This window comes from Vigna unguiculata, chromosome 3 (genome assembly GCF_037176805.1).
Source record: "Vigna unguiculata cultivar grain cowpea cultivar isolate G323 ecotype 2 chromosome 3, ASM3717680v1, whole genome shotgun sequence".
Lineage (NCBI taxonomy): Eukaryota > Viridiplantae > Streptophyta > Magnoliopsida > Fabales > Fabaceae > Vigna > Vigna unguiculata.
In genome coordinates this window covers 12,626,893-12,643,831 of record NC_140794.1, presented here as the reverse complement: position 1 = coordinate 12,643,831, position 16,939 = coordinate 12,626,893, and the positions used below count along the sequence as shown (strand labels likewise).

General features: G+C 32.4%; 3 protein-coding genes across 9 annotated transcripts; 2 read left to right on the top strand and 1 right to left on the bottom strand.

The window, feature by feature from the left end:
• Window positions 1–903: 903 nt before the first annotated feature.
• On the top strand, window positions 904–2,044 carry LOC114176114 (tropomyosin). Of its 2 annotated transcripts, XR_003602967.2 has the most exons (3): window positions 904–1,327; window positions 1,454–1,646; window positions 1,757–2,044. XR_003602967.2 is itself a non-coding variant. In XM_028061047.2 (2 exons), the coding sequence occupies exons 1-2, from the start codon at window positions 949–951 to the stop codon at window positions 1,585–1,587; spliced, it is 513 nt and encodes a 170-aa protein (XP_027916848.1). In that variant the 5' UTR covers window positions 910–948; the 3' UTR covers window positions 1,588–2,044. The 2 variants fall into 2 exon arrangements, 1 of the variants encoding a protein (XP_027916848.1); XM_028061047.2 differs by having other exon boundaries at window positions 910–1,327; window positions 1,454–2,044.
• A 3,003-nt stretch (window positions 2,045–5,047) lies between these two features.
• Window positions 5,048–6,473, top strand: LOC114179344 (heavy metal-associated isoprenylated plant protein 45-like). Its single transcript, XM_028065664.2, has 3 exons — window positions 5,048–5,360; window positions 5,873–5,945; window positions 6,036–6,473. The coding sequence occupies exons 1-3, from the start codon at window positions 5,355–5,357 to the stop codon at window positions 6,230–6,232; spliced, it is 276 nt and encodes a 91-aa protein (XP_027921465.1). The 5' UTR covers window positions 5,048–5,354; the 3' UTR covers window positions 6,233–6,473.
• A 1,933-nt stretch (window positions 6,474–8,406) lies between these two features.
• SC35 (serine/arginine-rich splicing factor-like protein, putative) lies at window positions 8,407–12,529 on the bottom strand. 6 transcript variants are annotated; one of them, XR_003603303.2, is made up of 11 exons: window positions 12,302–12,529; window positions 12,137–12,215; window positions 11,952–12,031; window positions 11,799–11,865; window positions 11,144–11,215; window positions 10,224–10,430; window positions 9,903–10,131; window positions 9,672–9,805; window positions 9,208–9,409; window positions 8,926–9,093; window positions 8,407–8,832 (listed from the first exon to the last, which is right to left on the bottom strand). XR_003603303.2 is itself a non-coding variant. In XM_028063955.1 (8 exons), exons 1-8 carry the CDS (start codon window positions 12,375–12,377, stop codon window positions 9,800–9,802), a joined length of 816 nt encoding a protein of 271 aa, XP_027919756.1. In that variant the 5' UTR covers window positions 12,378–12,529; the 3' UTR covers window positions 9,532–9,799. The 6 variants fall into 6 exon arrangements, 1 of the variants encoding a protein (XP_027919756.1); XR_003603304.2 differs by having other exon boundaries at window positions 8,407–8,813; XR_003603302.2 differs by having other exon boundaries at window positions 8,407–9,093.
• Between the last annotated feature and the right edge of the window lie 4,410 nt (window positions 12,530–16,939).

Genomic DNA, 16,939 nt, shown 5'->3' with positions numbered 1-16,939 from the left:
ATAAAGTAATATTTTTCAAATATATGTTTTTTTATATTATATAAACTAATAAAATTAACAAACTTTAAAAAAAAATTATATTAATATTTTATTTATCTTCATTTAGCATTAACATTTCACAAATAAATAAAAATTTAAAACCCACTTCGTACTTAACTATGTCTAGATTTTTATCCTTCGCAACTCAATAAAAATTCCATAACTTCTTTTTTCCCTTAGTATTGAATAATAAAAACTTGTCTTCAACACTAAAAAATAAGAACTTTTATAAGACACATAATAATAAGATATAACATACCAAATGAACCTTTTCTAAAGACGTTCAACTTCTCTCGATCATATTTGTATATTTTACTACACCTGCAAATACGTATTAAAATCCAACAAAATAATAATTTCTAAACACTAAAAATCATTTAGATATAAATTTTGATCTTTACATTTCGTATCTTTTTAAATGAAATAAATTATTTTTCAATAAATATTAAATTTATTAAATAACTCTTAATAATCCATAAATTTATATTTGAAATAAGTCTCCATCAAGCTTTTCATTTTTCGACTTAAATAAATTATATATGATAATCAATTATAATATTAAAATATTTTTAAAATATTAACTATAAATATCTTTGAAGTATTTCACAATAATATAATATATAATATAGTATATTCTTTTATGTTGTTCTAACAGCCTGTCAAGACCCATTTTATCTCATCCAGGCAAATAGAAACAATTAACACAACTATTAAAATGTTAAAGTTGCAAAAATAGAACCGGTATTTAATAATGACAGACAATTCATAATTTCTTTTTTCTTTTTTATATAAAATCACTTATTAATTTTTCTTTCTTTTTTTCCTTTTCAATAAGGAAAATGCAGAGGATATGGGATTTTTAATAAAACCCTGCAGGATGTAATAAACAAGAACAGTAGCAGGAAATTAATGAGTAGTGAGAGGGCAGGGTTGGTGCTTGGTAGTGAGATGATGACGATGACGGGAGAGAACGAGAAAGGAGAGCGATGGAGCGGAGCGATGACGAATCTGACGGAGATGTCATCGAATCTCGAATCTCTCCAGAAGCTTCTTCTCACCAAAGCCGTCTTCGTCGACGACGACACCTTCTCCAAAGCCTCCCTCACCGCCGACCAAGCTCGCTCCATCAAACTGCTCCAGCAACGAGTCGAGACCTTGGAGAGAGAGGTCGACGCCGCCATCACCGCTGCCGCTCGCGCTCGCTCCGAGAAACGACAGGCCGAGGCCGCTCAAAAAGCCGCCGAATCGCGCGCTCAACAGCTCACCGCCGAACTTGAAAACACCACAAGTATCATCATCTATATCATACTCTGTTTTTACTCTTCATAATCATTGCATTTCATCTTTCAATTGAACTTTGGAATGGTTCTGGTCTGTGATCGGCGACCTAATCGTTTCTTATTTTCTTTTACAGAGGTGTTTGAGTTGCACATGGAAGAGCTGCGCGCGAAGCAAGAAGAAATCGAGAAGCGCGACGAGGACATCAAGCTTCTCGAAGCTATAATTCGAACACTTGGAGGAAAGGAATCGCTCTCTACGTCTCAGTAAAAGCATTCGCGCTAGGCTGGTCAACCCTAACCAGTGGCAGTATCCCCTTTCATTACTTTGTAAATTCAATTTTACACTTGAAAGTGAAGGATTCTCATCCTTATGATTGTAATAAATAATGTTTCTGTATGAATGAATATTGATAATTCTTTGTGCATGATTGCTCTAGTGATTTTCCTGCGCCAAATGAGGATAACGAATGGAGGAAGTGCGAGGTAGACTGCAACTTGCAGGTGTTGAACTTTGTTTTAACTTGGGTTGCATAGCATGCAGTTGACACAAGTTACGATACATTGTATTGCTTCTGATTTGGGTGTATAGTTTCATCACAATTGGAGTGTGTGTTTGAGTAAACAGTTCAGTTGTGTCCTTGTTGAGTAATTGTTATTATGTAACTACTTGTTTACAAGTTGTTTGTGTAATCAAATAATACAAATGATTAAACTGTTTTCATTTACTTTACTTTGTAATCTGTTATAACTTGTGTTGGAGTTTATGAAAATAAGTTGAAATTAGATTGTGGATATATAATCAGTTATGAGTTTTTCCAAATATTTGTACTAGTGATAGTGTTATAAAGATAAATCTAAATGACATGTGAATAGGTTCTTTTAAATGGGCATTAAATACTTTACTCTTGTGAAAGTTCACGTCATTTGTCATGGCTTCAGTATAAATTCAAAATTTTCGCCAAACTTTCATTTATATTTTTCTTTGATGCCTTAACTAGTTGGTCTACCTTTCTCAATCTTTTTTTAGTTGGGACAAGACTGAAAGTAAATTGTCTATGCTTATTGGAAAATGTAATAATGAATGGAATGGAGCATGCATGTCTCAAAACACTTCCTTGGATTTAAGTGCAAGCCCTGTGTGCAGGGTTTAGTAATGTTTTCTGAGGTATGTATGGATGTTTGATGTATTTGGGGCCTAATTAACAATTCAGTGAAAACTGAATGAATATAAGCATGCAGGTAAGATGAACACTTGCTAAATTCCAAGGTAAGCTAAAACACTCCCTATATTACCTTTAATCACGGGTATCTGTGGCTTTGGCCCGTTGCAATTAAAAAAATCAGTGATCTCTTTGTTCTTTGAACTCTGAGTGCAGGCTATACATTTTCTATCCTCAACTCCCAGTTTCTTTGTTCACTCTCCCAGAAACACTAGCTATTACTTTCTCCACCCCATCATTTTTTTTCTCAATTCCGGAATTTATTTTCTGGAACAGAAAATCATCTGGAATTTTTCCCCAGAAAGTAAATGTACACTTAGGGATGGCAACGGGTCGGGTCGGGCACGGATAGTATGATACCCGTACCCGACCCGCTAAAAAAAAATCCGCCCGTTTACCCGCCGGGTATCCGCTTAAAAAATACCCGCGGATATTTTTAAAACCCGCGGGTACCCGTGGATACCCGATACCCGCAAATATTTAAAAAAATATGAATTTTATAAATTTTTTAATATAAAATTATAAAAATAAAATATAAATTAAATTAAATTATAATTATAATTATAATTAAATTTGACATAATAAAATATACTGTTACTTCTAATTTTAATTAAATTTAACTTAATAAAATATAAATTAAATATTAATTTTAATTTTTTGCGGGTAACGGATACCCGCGGGTATGGATAGTATGATACCCGTACCCGACCCGTTTATAACCGGGTATTAAAATACCCGTTACCCGCTACCCGCGGGTAATAAATACCTGCGGATAGTAACTATCCGTCGCGGATTTTATCCGCGGATATCTGCGGGCACGGGTATTTTTGCCATCCCTATGTACACTCCTTTTACAGAAAACATTTTCCGGAAGGTATTTGATGGGTGGGAGAGGAAATTGATGGGGGTGCAGAAAGCAATTGCCCTTTTATAGTCGTGGTATGAGATCCTGTGAGATTATTAGCCCTACAAGAAGCTAACCGGATTCTCTATTGGGAAGAAATTAGTCCAATACTACCATGACTATGGTCCCAGTTAAATATTAATGTTACATATACTCTCAGCTTCATTTTTTTAATTTGATTGAAAATCAGTAGTAAGACTAATTCTTTGTCATTTGGAGATTAACACATGATTTCTTAATAGTTTCTTTCTGTTAAGACAACCTTATAAAAAAACACATGGGTTAATACGGAATTTAATTTTAAACTGTTATTTAGTATATTATTATATTGTATTAAAGTCGTAAATTCCTAAATAATTGTTATCATAGTTCAACTCTTATTATTATTAAATATAATCATTTCAAAAACGCATTTTTACCACATTCTTTCACTGACATTTCACTCTTTTTTAATTGAATTTTACTCGTAATTTTGCAAGTTGTAATTAATTTTAGTTAATAAATAATATGTGAAAGCAATTTATTTGCAAAGAGAGTTTTTAAAACATAATTTTTTTATATATTTTTTATATAGAATTTGAAACATTTTAGAATTTGTTTAATTAAAATTAACTTTAACTTGGCGCTTACAACTTTGCTAAATGATCTTCCTTACCTGGGACTAGCAGGTAGCAATAATAGTTAACAAAAAGAAATGTTGGAATGGACACTGGAAGCACTACAGATTCCAATGAAGTTTGTGGGACCAGAAACCTCTGGAGTAGGAAATTAACTACATGAAGTTATCATTAAACATTTAACAACTTTATTTATTGGTTGTTAATTTCTTGTTTCATGAGAAATTTTCTGTGACGATAGGATACAGGAGCTGAATCCAAGGTGGTGTGAGAGAAACCTCGTGTACCGAGGATGGACATCAATCTAAGCAAAAAAGTAGATCATCCAACTAAATTATACCAAACTTGCTGCTTGGTCTGTTTCCTGTTGTCATTCTCATTGTTTAGACGTTTCTATTCTCTTTTTCTTTTCTGATCTGTACTTCCTTTTCCTTGCTAAATGTGCTCCACATTGATCCAAATCAAATACCATATGTCAGATAACAAGAAAAGAATTAATCTACTTTATTCATACGTATACAATGACTGTACATATTGCAGTTTACAGTCCACTTTTTGTTTATGCAAAAAATGGCAAATATAATCTTCTATCACATATATCAATCAAAAAGATATAAACAATATAACCATATAGTAGTACATAGTTAAATATCACTAAGGAAAAGTAATATGATATTTAAATTCATCTGAAGCATGACAAAACATAATATTGAAAGAGTTTCTTTTTTATGTGATGACATAAATAGAGTTTAAGTGGTACATCTGATAACTTAGAGCTACAAGGTATGTGCCAGATGTTAATCATGGTGATGCACTTGTCATCAAATCCAAGAAGTCCTTGTCTGATTTCTTTCATTCTTCGTTTCCTATCTCTATGTGAGTAAACTTCAGTCAAAAGGAAAAAAAAAAGGTCACGTTGGACCTGTCAAAGCCAATCATTTCAAATTCTCATACACTCATTGCTTTGCTTGGATCCAAAACCTCGAGGCCCGTGTCGCATATTCTAAAGCTTAATGTGCTTCTGTCTGAAAAAGCTTATGGTTTTGCCTTATATTACTAGTTTAAACAGCCATCAGACTAAAAATCCAAGAGACACCCCACTTAATGTTTCTTCCAACTTTTGATCTTGTCTTCCGTCTAACATATATAAATAACCTTGAATGTCTCAGTCCCATTGATTAACTCTCATTCCAATTGTTTTCAAATCATTCTGTCTCACTTTATCCTTCACTCCTCTCCTGTCTTCCCTCTCCAAATCATCATTCTGTAGCATCATCTCTTCTCGGCTGTTTCTATGGAGGTATTATTCTTCTAACCTTTAATCTCTTATACACTGTTATGTGGTTTGTTCAGACATTATTTCTCATTCTTGCATACTTGGCCTTTAATAATTATGCAGAAATAGTATGCTACTCATTAAATTAATAAATGAAAGCGTGCATGGTGGTCTATCAACAAAATGATTACCAAATAAACTGGAAACAAATTGTGGACATTCTTTGGTGTTTTTTTTATGTTGTTTTCAATTTACAGATGGACTTTTTTTTTGAATAATCTACATAACAAAGTTTTGTATTAGTTATTAAATATCAGTATAAGTTTTTTCGGTGACTTCTAATTTTGATGGAGAACAACATCTTAAAGAATTGCATCAATGTTTTGTTTATAAACTGAAAGGTTATTACCATGGGTTAAGCAGATAATATCAGTTTGTAAACTATATCAAAGGAATAATATCAGTTAACAGGCTAGTCTCTTAACATTGGAGCCAATTCTTTTCAATAATATTCAATCACTTGTTTTGTTTTGCAGGTTGTTGAGTTAAAGGTGGAGATGGTTTGCATACATGAGAAAAGACTAAGGAAATGTCTCTCAAAATTGAAAGGTTTGTTTAATTGAAAGAGAGTTTGGTAATCAGTGTCACCATAGTTCTGAGTTGGTTGTTGAGCTAACATATGAATCACACTACATGCAGGGATAGAGAAAGTGGAGGTAGACACTAACTGCCAAAAAGTAGTAGTCACTGGATACACACACAAGAACAAAATTCTAAAGGCAATTAGGAGAGGGGGTCTCAAGGCTGATTTCTGGTCTGCTCAAAATGAGTTACTCAATGCTTATGTCAGTGCCAATTACACCAACATGAGATTCAACCCCTTCAGCTTCTTCTAGTTTTTATCATCCCCAATTACACCAGATTTCATATATTCTTTTCTTTTGAGGGTTTCTTTTTGGACTTGAGTACCTTCTGTCCAGTGTGAGATGGTAGATACATACACAAGTTTGTATTCATTTTGCTTCTCATTTCCATAGAAATCATGACCAATCACAATGTCCAAGGAATATAGGGTGTAGTAGAGACATATCCAACTAATTTTGAGGCTTTTGATGTTTTTACCAATTTCATACTCAAGCTTTCTTTGTCTGCATGCAACTCCAATTAATTATTCAAAGATCATAAACTAAAATATATAGATGTATTTTTTAAAATCTCATTTCAAATATGTTCCTCTTTACTTGTAGTTAAGTTTAATGCAAGTTGATTTAAGAATCTGCCTACAGTGTCATAAAAAAACAAATATGAAAATTAAAGTTTCTTCTATGAAGGAAGGTTTAAGCCAACATAAATAATGGTACACCAACTCACTCGACTACGAGTAAATTTCTCACTTTTGAAATGAAACACTTCTGACAAATTCCATTCATATTTCTTGCTCAGTTATATTCTTTGATTATATCAAATTGTTCAAGAAACACAATATCCTTCTCTTCTAATATTTTATATCTTTTATCTCTATAGTTTTTTCGTTATTCATTGGTGAAATCATTATCTTCGTTTTTTAAAGTATTTTTTCTTTTTTCTCAAACAGATTTTACTTTTCGGCATTTGATGCCTTACTGTTATGATACTCATACACGTGTCTGTAAAACTTCATGATTGCAGTGACCGCTTGGTCAAATTTCATTGCGATGGTAAGTACTACATTTAGAATCACAAGTTCTCCATGTATCTTCTTCTTCTTCCTCTTTCTGACCAATAACTCGTTCCAATTATCGCTCTGCGATATTCCTGAACATTTTTATTCTCTACCTGAGAAAACAGTTTGGGTTTCAGAACAAAGTTATTCAACAGTTGTGACTTTTATTAAGATTTAACTTTTCAAATTCAATAAATATAAAAGTAAATAACTTCAAGTAAATCTCCAATATACATAAAGATGCAATTATAGAAGGACCCAATCATCTAAAATATTAGTTTTTTTAAATTGAACTTTCTTGTGCTTAGGCCCTAATTTACCAAATTTAAAAAAAAAAGGTCATATTAAATTCAGAAACTTATCAAAGCATGGGAAAATTAATTTTCCAAACATCCATTATGCATTGGTACTCACTTATAACATAACTGTAATCATTTATCCTATTCTTCCATGTTTCCTCAAAAAAGCTTAATTTATAAAAATACATAATTATTTTATCAAATAAAGTGAAAATTCATTAACTAGAAAAATCATTTTAAAATCAATCATTTTCCATTATTTACGCTTCGTTGTGTATTAACCAGACACATAAAAGAAATAAGAAACTAAATAAACATTAAACGTTTTCCAAGCTATATTTAATTAAAATATAAATATTGAAAATTAAAACATCAAATTTTTATTCCGAAAAATACAACCATCAGGTGAATTACCTCGAATATAAATAAAATTAAGCAAAGCATACAACATTAAATTTTGATTAAATAGCACTTCTAAATGCCACATCTCCAACATACAATTCAGTCAAATAAGAATGACATTCCACAATACTTTAAATTTTGGCTTTGTAATAACAATTAATTGAACCAGTTTCCTAAAAAACCAAATTGAGAAAGAAAAAACTCAATCATTATGCAGAGCTAATAATAGCCAACCCCAATTTCATCATCAAAATTTCTCCAATTCAACTTTTTGAGTACACGAAAACAATTCGCATATTTCCCAATCATCCACTGTTCTCTTTAAAGCAAAAAGATAACAATTCCCACCAATGACTTAGTCTGCTAAACTGGGAATTGCTCACCTTAACAAATACAAATGGAATCGAAACACACTTAACACCCTAGATATACCTATAACACCACTCGAATAAAAAAATTACTAATACAAGATCTTAATATGCTCCAAACTAACCCACTATATATCTTTATTGTACCTATTTAAGACTGTTTATTGGTTCTTCGTGCTTTGGCAGCCAGCATGGCACCTCTTTAATACTCATTGTTAGTAATAATACAGTTATTCAAGGAAATGGCCAAGAACTGTAATAAATTGAATGCAAACCTACAACCTAGAGAAATTCATTCGTTGAAGAGAAACTTGTTGCCAACACATTGGTCATTTCAGTTGTAAAACAATAAAACCAGACAAAATGTTAACCACGATCACAATTGTATAAGCAACAAATTTTTTAATGCCATAAGAACGAATGAATAACTGAACTGAGGCTACAAAAACAAATCACCAGTTCAATAGTGAAAAACAATTCTGTCATGCGGCTTTGGAATCAACAGAAACCAGCAGCACAGCTAGACAGCCATCATCAGTGTACCAACTGCTAATACCATTGCAAACCCGATCTCAGCAAAAGAGGGCAGCAACAGTCAGCTACAGTAACTGGTTAGTGCTTCAAACTATTCACGAACACATGCATATCTTAGTACTAAAGATGCATCAGCTACCACCTCACAGCTACAGTGTCATGGAGCAGTGTGCTACAACAAACGTATCTCACTACATTAAGTGACAGATGTTATAATCTCGAAAGGTCAATGTTAAAAATTATCCATTAAAATACCCTAAAAAAAGTAACCATGAGTGTGTTACCATTGTCCACTTCCAAATAAACACCAGCACATTAAAGTTCATATTTACGACCCACAGTTTTATGTTTAGAATCCGCATCTGAATCAACAAATGACAGGTCCAACTCCTATGAGGCATCGGCTACATGTCAAAATATGCCCAACTTGTTCGTCACAGCATCAAGAATCCCTTTTAGGACAATTTTAGCCAAGGCCAAACACGATTACCAGATCAAAAATCAGAATATTCTCAATGGTATGACGGATCTCAGAAGAAAAAAAAAATAAACCAAAAAAAGCTTACCAATGATCAGATCATTCAGGAAAAAACCAAGTCAACTAATTGTCTGTTTAATCAGCACATTGGTAAAAAATCAGTCCTAAATCAGCATATTCTTGCAACCAGCATCAAATTCACGACCAATCATCAATGACATAGAAACAGCATCAACAGCAACAAAGCCAACATGCGCCTATCAGGCCCCCATCACTTTTCCGGATCATAACTATAAAACCCAATAAGTTTTTCAATATAAATTAACTGAGCTTTCACTAGATTAGTCACTCCTTCCTATAAAGTGGGAAATGAAAATGGAGATGTGGAGAGAGAAAATTGTAAACAGCAGAATGAAAGTAAAATGGAAAAATCCCTTAAACTGAGGTAGAATCATCCTATCAACTACAAGGTCTAATAGTTACCAAACACTGAAGATGACATAGCAAGTCCAAATATAAAAACATCCAAACATCGAGGAAGTCTGACCCTACCAAACAGCACTTAGATCATAAAATCCTTCAATGACTCTGATAAGACCATTCACACAGACTAAAAGATCCAACAACAGCAAAACAGCTACAGGTCCAGCATCTCTAGAATTTTTCATGTGAAGCATATCTTATTCCTGCAAGACAACAAATATGGAAAAGTCACAATAAATAAATAACTTGTTGACTAAAAGGTTGGTAAATTCCATTACTGCATTAAGACAAGTTACTTACATCACCATTCGAATTTCGAGGGGAAGGGCTTCGTGAAGCTTCAGGGCGACCGCGTGGTGATACACTGCGCGGGGAAGGAGATCGTCCATCACGGCTACGGCTACGGCTACGATTTGCTGGACTTTCACCCCGTGGACTTTTCCTAGGGGAAGTACTCCTTTGGGGAGAAGTGCTCCGCTGTGGGGAAGGACTCTTTCTAGGACTAGGACTGCGTCGTACAGGTGAGCGACTATAACAAATATCAAGGAAAGAGTGAAACATAATTACAATAAGGAATGGGGTAAAAACAATTGCAAGAACTATATATCAACAAATGAAGACCTGTCAACTGATCTGCTCCGGCTTCTACTGTGATGCTCATCATCATAGCGTGCCCTCCCACGACCCTTGTAATCAAGACTGGTACTACGGCTCCTGCTTCTGTGACGATAATCTCTGTCTTTCCCACGGTACCTGTCACGTTCATACCTATCATAGCTTCTACTGCGACTTCGCTTCCTGTAATCCCTGTCTTTGTCATCACGATACCTGCAGATGACATTAATAAATTCATTTCAATTGCCAAATATGATTTTCAAAATGACTGGATAAATGGCATTTGGAATGTTTGGAAGTAATATTTTGGGGGAATAATAGCTTTTTCTTCAAAAGATAAAACTGAAAAAAATGTTTCCCAGACAATGTTAATCCTAACACGTAATTCTTTTAAAAACATTTGACAACATAACTGTATGTTAACTAAACTCTGTCCAATAAATGACAGTTGAAAGGGGGAAAGCATTCAGCATTCACTAGATAAGGGAAGGCTAGTATATGCTGAGCACAGGTTTGTTTTAACTTTCCCTTTCAACCCTGGACTTCAGGTAACAGCATAAAGAATCCAGGGCAAAACAATAAAAAGAAATATGCGTTTACTTATGAAAAACAACATAAGTACAAAATTAGATTGCATAATGTACAGTCTGATTGCCACAAAAGCCAGCTTACCGTGTACCAATGAAGATTCCAAAATATTGTTTTAGCTGTAACATGGACTTCTCATAACATATAAACAAAAGCTAAGAAAAAATATGAAATTGATCATCAAATTGAACTAAAAGCAGGCAATCAAAGCATGCTAGCACAACTTTTATCAACAAGATAAATAATTCTAAAATTGTAGTTCAACAGTTCAACACTTCTCATTGCAATAAAGTCAGCACAACACTTTAAAGAAGCAAGTAAATTTAACAACAGCAAACCTTTTCCTGGGACTACGGCTTCTTGACCGGTACCTTGATCTCTGGGCCGTTTCAATAATCCTTCCTTTGTGACTGCAAATTGAAAAAATTAACTAAGCAATGGACAAACTCACATGTCATCTTCATGCAAAATCATTAAATTGGAGCAAGGCCAGTCTGATTACTGTTTTTTTCAAAACTCTGTTAATAAAAAAGTTAACGTTTGAAACTGATAATTTCCAAACCCTGTGGACCAAATTTATAGAGAAAAAATTGGGAACACAAATTAGATTATGTCATTTTCTTCAATTCTTCGCAGCTCTGAATCTCAAAACCTACCAACATCACCACTGCCACATGGAATGCTCACACCCCAAACACAACTGTGTAAGTTTGCAAATTAAGCTAAAACCATGATGAATCTCTTGTAGAGAAAGAGAAAATGGCAACAATTTCACAAGGGAAAAAGAGGATTTGTGAAATAATCCCACCAACTAATTTTCATTTTCAAAGATAACAAAAACAAAAAACCACCCAAAGCAGAAAGAACACAGTGAAAACAAAGTGAAAGTTGATTCAACAAAGGGCAACAACAATTACAATTTACAACCGATAATTAACAAGAAAAATAACAATAAATAAATAACGAAAAATAAAAGAAGAAGGAAGCACTTACATCCTCTCCGCATTAGGCCCATATTTCGCAAACTGGACCGTTATTTCACGACCATCAACCATTCTTCCTGAAAGGGTTACAAGACTCGCCCATTCAAAACACAATCAAACAAAACAAAGACTCAAAGAACCAATTCAAAACAACAAAGCATACCGTCGAGCCTATCAACGGCCTTTTGAGCCTCGTCGGCATACTTGTAACGCACAAAGGCAAATCCCCTCGACTCACCGGTCCTTTACGACAAAATTAACAAATGCAGAACAAATCAATAAAGAAAGAAAGAAAAAGATTATGAATAAACGGTGTCAAAAAAATCGAAAATGAAATTTGAAAAGCACCTTCGATCCTTGGGGATGAAGATGTCGACGACCTTTCCATACTTGTCGAATAGAGGAAATAGGTCATCGGCAGTGGTACCTGAACGCAACAAGATTAAACGTTAAATTAAGAGTTTAGCAGAAGAATTGAAGAAAAGAGAAAGGGAGAAAAGAGAGAGAAGCTACGGAAGGTGATGTTGAGAACGAGAAGAGAGTAAGTGTCGGAAATGTCAGGGGGACCCGAGCGTCCGAAGTGAGACATGTTCGTTAGCACAGAGAGACAGAGCCCAAGAAGATGATAAAGATAAGAGAGGAAAAGAAAAGATAGAGAGATTAGGGATTAAGAAGAAGAAGGGCTAGGGTTTGGGTTTGTGAAGCGTTGGCCGCTGAAACCAAACCTTCCTGAACATTCGTTTTGCCAAAGCCTCTATTTATATCTTCACGTGCAACTCTTTCTAACATTTTTTTTTTTATTTCTTCTTCTTACCAGCGTTGTGCCAAAATTAAATAAACTATTACTATTCACCATATCCATCGACGCTCGAATTTCGACTTTTTGAAAACATAATCTTCACCTGATTTTTCATTTTTTTTTAATTGAAAATAAAAATTTATTTGATAACTTTTAAATATTATACTAAATTAATTAAATAACTGGTATATGTTTTAATTATCAATATATTTATTTGATTGTCATTTACTTGTTTTCCAATTTTAGTCTGTATTGCTCTTCATGAATTATACTTGTATTTTTAATATTTACTTCAACATTTTATTTTGAATTATTTCACAAAGATAATTATTCCTTTTATATATATATATATATATATATATATATAAAAGAATAGTTTTAAAGTATACAAATCAAATAGTTAACACAAATGTTTACTTAAATATTGTGTAATAAATCATATGATTATCAATCATATGAATAATTGTATCAATTCAATGGACTATCGTTAATTTATAACACTCCCCTTTAGGTATCCATTGATAAGAGGATGTGTCTCGTTAAAACCTTATTAGGACAAACCAAACCCTTTTGTATCAAATCAAATATAGTTAATACAAATGTTTACTTAAATAGTGAGTAATAAATGATAGTGAGTAATAAATGATATGAGTATCAATCATATCAATTTATCAATCGTATGAGTAATTGTATCAACTCAATGGTCAATGGACCATCATTAATTTATAACACTCCCCCTTCCCCCCCTTGGGTGTCCATTGATAAGAGAATGTGTCTCGTTAAAACCTTATTAGGACAAACCGTGTTGAGCTTTTTAGTACATCATCTATATAATATCATTTTTTACATCTCTTATTTTTTTCCCTTCATGTAAACTTACACCATTAAGATAGATGATGAAGTCTAATATTATGAACCAATTGCTCAAAAATTCTCTTTGGCAAAGACTTTGTAAATAAATCTGCTAGATTTTTGCATAAACAAATCTTTCGAATCTCTACATCATCATTTCAATTGAGCAATGCACTATTGTCTTCATATATGGTTGTTAATTCCATTCTCTTTTAGGATAGAGCACAAGTTTATCGCACATGAATTATAGACCTTAACTAAACATATTAACGACTTGCCTCATGTAATGCTAAAAATTATGCAGAATTTTGACTATGTTGTTATAGTCTCTTTCACATATCGTCATGAAATCATTGTGCTACTACATGTTAACAAATATTTTTTTTGTGATCAACCATTGTGACATTGTGAGAATATAATAAATAACATGTATTTGCATAACCCCTTAGGTATGATTCTTAATCATTTGGATAAAATAAGCTCATATTCGTAGTACCCTTACGGTAATGAAGTATATGTTTTACACCAATCCATTTTCTTCTTGTAGTTTAAGAACTATATCTTGCTTAAAAAAATCAGCAAATGAAATATCAGATCGAGTATAATTAGCAAGATACATTAATGTTCTTATGACACTAAGATATGGTACTTCTGGACTAAGAAGATCTTCATCGATTTCTTAAGGTTTAAGAAAAGCCTTTATCAATATCTAACAATCTCACAACTATTGGAGTGCATAATGTAAGTGACTTGTCCATTTAGAACATTTTAAGCACCTTAATTATATAAGGCTCTTGATGTATAAAAACACCTTTATTTAAATACTCAATTTCTAATTTCTAACAAGACTTTGCCCTTCAAAGATTTGTTATCTCAAATTTTTTCTTTTTGAGTAATCAATTGTCTTATGAGTTAATCAGAAGTTTCAACGATATTTATGTCATCTACATAAACAATAATTATAACAAATTCATTTTCTAATATTTTCATATAAATACAAGGACAACAAGGATCACTTTTATATTTTTTTAACAAGTACTCAATAAGACAGTTATACCACACAAATCCTGATTACTTTAATCAATAAAAGGTCTTGTTCAATTTTATTGAATAACCCTCTTTAAAATTGTCCCTGTTGGGAAAATTAAATCCTCCAGGGATTTTCATATAAATATCATTCTCAAGAGAATAATACAAATAGGTTGTAACATCATCCATTAGATGTAAACGCATACCTTGGTGTGCAACAAAAATAATCAAATATTGTTATGTTGTTGCATCCAATATCATTGAATATGTCTTTTCATAAATCAATATAAGGTTTTTGTGAAAAACCTTGAGCAACCAATGGTGTTTTGTAACAATTTCATCATTTTTAATTTGTTTTTGCGCAAAAATTCATATGTACCCAACGAGTTTCACACCCTTAGGCGCATCAAATATAGGTCCAAAAACATTTCTTTTAGCAAGCAAATATAATTATGCTTCTTTGCATATTTTCCTTTTGGTCAATCATTTCTTTGTCGACAATCTTCAATGATCATTGGTTATTGATCCTCATTGTCATTCATAACATTCATCGCTATATGTAAAAGTTTCATTAATGTTTACTTCATTTTGGTTCCATATTATATAATTCATAACATAATTTATTGAAATCTCATCATTTTGAAGAATTTCAGGTACCTGGGGTTCTTCTGGAACCAAAACATTAATTATGTCAAATGAATCTTTTGGAATTTCCACCTTTTCGATTAGGTTATCTTGCATTTTAGCTTCCTTTCTCCTTCAAGAATTTTTATCTTTGGAACCAATAAGCCTACCACGCTTCAAGCATCTCTTTGGAACTAACAGGCCTACCACACTTCAAGCGTGTTATGAATTAATATCGATTATCTTCGGAGCATTAGCAATTGGTATTAGTTACCCTTTTTGTGTTAGTAAAACATAAGGTAAGATTGACTAATTTTGTAAATGAGTTATCGTTTGAACTTTTAATTCACATTCTTTTGTATGAAGATCAATACGAGATAATGATAATTCATTTCAACCAATATCTTTTTCCAATTATTTTCTTTCTCTCCCTAATACAGGAAAAACTTATTTATCAAAGTGACAGTTAAAAAGTTAAATTGTAAATAAGTTTCCTATTGGTAGCCCAAGATATTTTATTACTAAGGGGGTATCATATCTAACATATATTCTCAATTGTCTCTGAGGACCAATCATAGTCCCTTTTGGTGGGGAAATCATATACACCACACCCAAAAATTTTACATGAGAATTTTAGGTCATTGACCAAAAACCAACTACATAATACAGTATTTATGATAACTTGGTGGTTTGATGTGAATTAATAATTCAATATGCAAAATTTCATATCCCGAAGTAGCCATTAGTAGATTAGCTCTCATAAGTAATGATTTTGCAACCAATTTTAGACGTTTTAGTAATGATTCCACAAGTCGATTTTGAGTATGAACATGTGCTACTAGATGCTCAACTTCAATTCCAATTTATATACAACACTCATGAAAATCATGAGATGTTATTTCACCACTATTATCAAAACAAAATTTCTTAATCGGATAATTTAGGAATTGATCTCTTAACTGTACTAATAACTTTGAAAATACTTCATTGTGAAATATTTGACCATCTAGTTGATGTACCAGTTAAAACCATGAAATATATACATAATCCACATGGTGGGTGTATTGGACCACAAATATCACCCTTATTCGTTATGAACATGAGATTGACTCATTTCTAATTTTTCTAGTGATGGTCTTATTATCAACTTTTGTGAACATAAAGTACATGAGAACTCATTGGTTAGAAGAAGTTTTTTTACTCTTAAGTGGGTGTCCACATAATTTTTTCAACTTTTTTTTCCGCATCATAAAAGATCCAAAATGACCTAACTAATCATACTAAACAAGGAATTCATTTTGATTCGTAAATTTCTGGTTTACCATGACATGCATATTAATTGTACTAATATATGCATAGTATAAATCATCTAACTAATCATGCCAAACAAGGCATTCATTTTGATTTTTAAACTTTTGGTTTATCATGACATGCATTTCAATTGTATTAATATATGTGTAGTACAAACCATAAGAGAATATTGATAATTTTTCCAATACACATTTTTTTCAACTAAATCATAAAGATATAGAAATATTTATATCTTTTTCATTGTTTGTCTCAATATGATATCCATTTAGACAAATATCCTTGAAACTTAAGATGTTTCTATTCAACTTCTTGGTAGAAGTATAATAGCTCTTCTGGAACCTTCAAATATATTTGTAGTACTAAATAAGACTAACATTGATGTCTCACATTACTAAGCAAGAGAAAAATTTATTACTCTTGAGAATTGTATAAGTTGTTGCACTATTAATAAGACACATATCCTCATCATTGGTGCTAATGTCAACATTCATTCTTCATATAAACATAAATATCAATATGAGGTTTTTTTTAACACT

Bases quoted from the DNA above. Each gene is read 5' to 3' on its own strand.
- SC35 (XM_028063955.1), bottom strand. From the start codon at position 12,377: ATGTCTCACTTCGGACGCTCGGGTCCCCCTGACATTTCCGACACTTAC. The intron at 12,216-12,301 runs GTAGCTTCTCTC...TGTTGCGTTCAG, and splicing joins CGTTCTCAACATCACCTTCC to GTACCACTGCCGATGACCTA. The intron at 12,032-12,136 runs GTGCTTTTCAAA...TTTGTCGTAAAG, and splicing joins TTCATCCCCAAGGATCGAAG to GACCGGTGAGTCGAGGGGAT.
- LOC114179344 (XM_028065664.2), top strand. The intron at 5,946-6,035 runs GTTTGTTTAATT...CACTACATGCAG, and splicing joins ATGTCTCTCAAAATTGAAAG to GGATAGAGAAAGTGGAGGTA.
- LOC114176114 (XM_028061047.2), top strand. From the start codon at position 949: ATGAGTAGTGAGAGGGCAGGGTTGGTGCTTGGTAGTGAGATGATGACG. The intron at 1,328-1,453 runs GTATCATCATCT...TTTCTTTTACAG, and splicing joins CGAACTTGAAAACACCACAA to AGGTGTTTGAGTTGCACATG.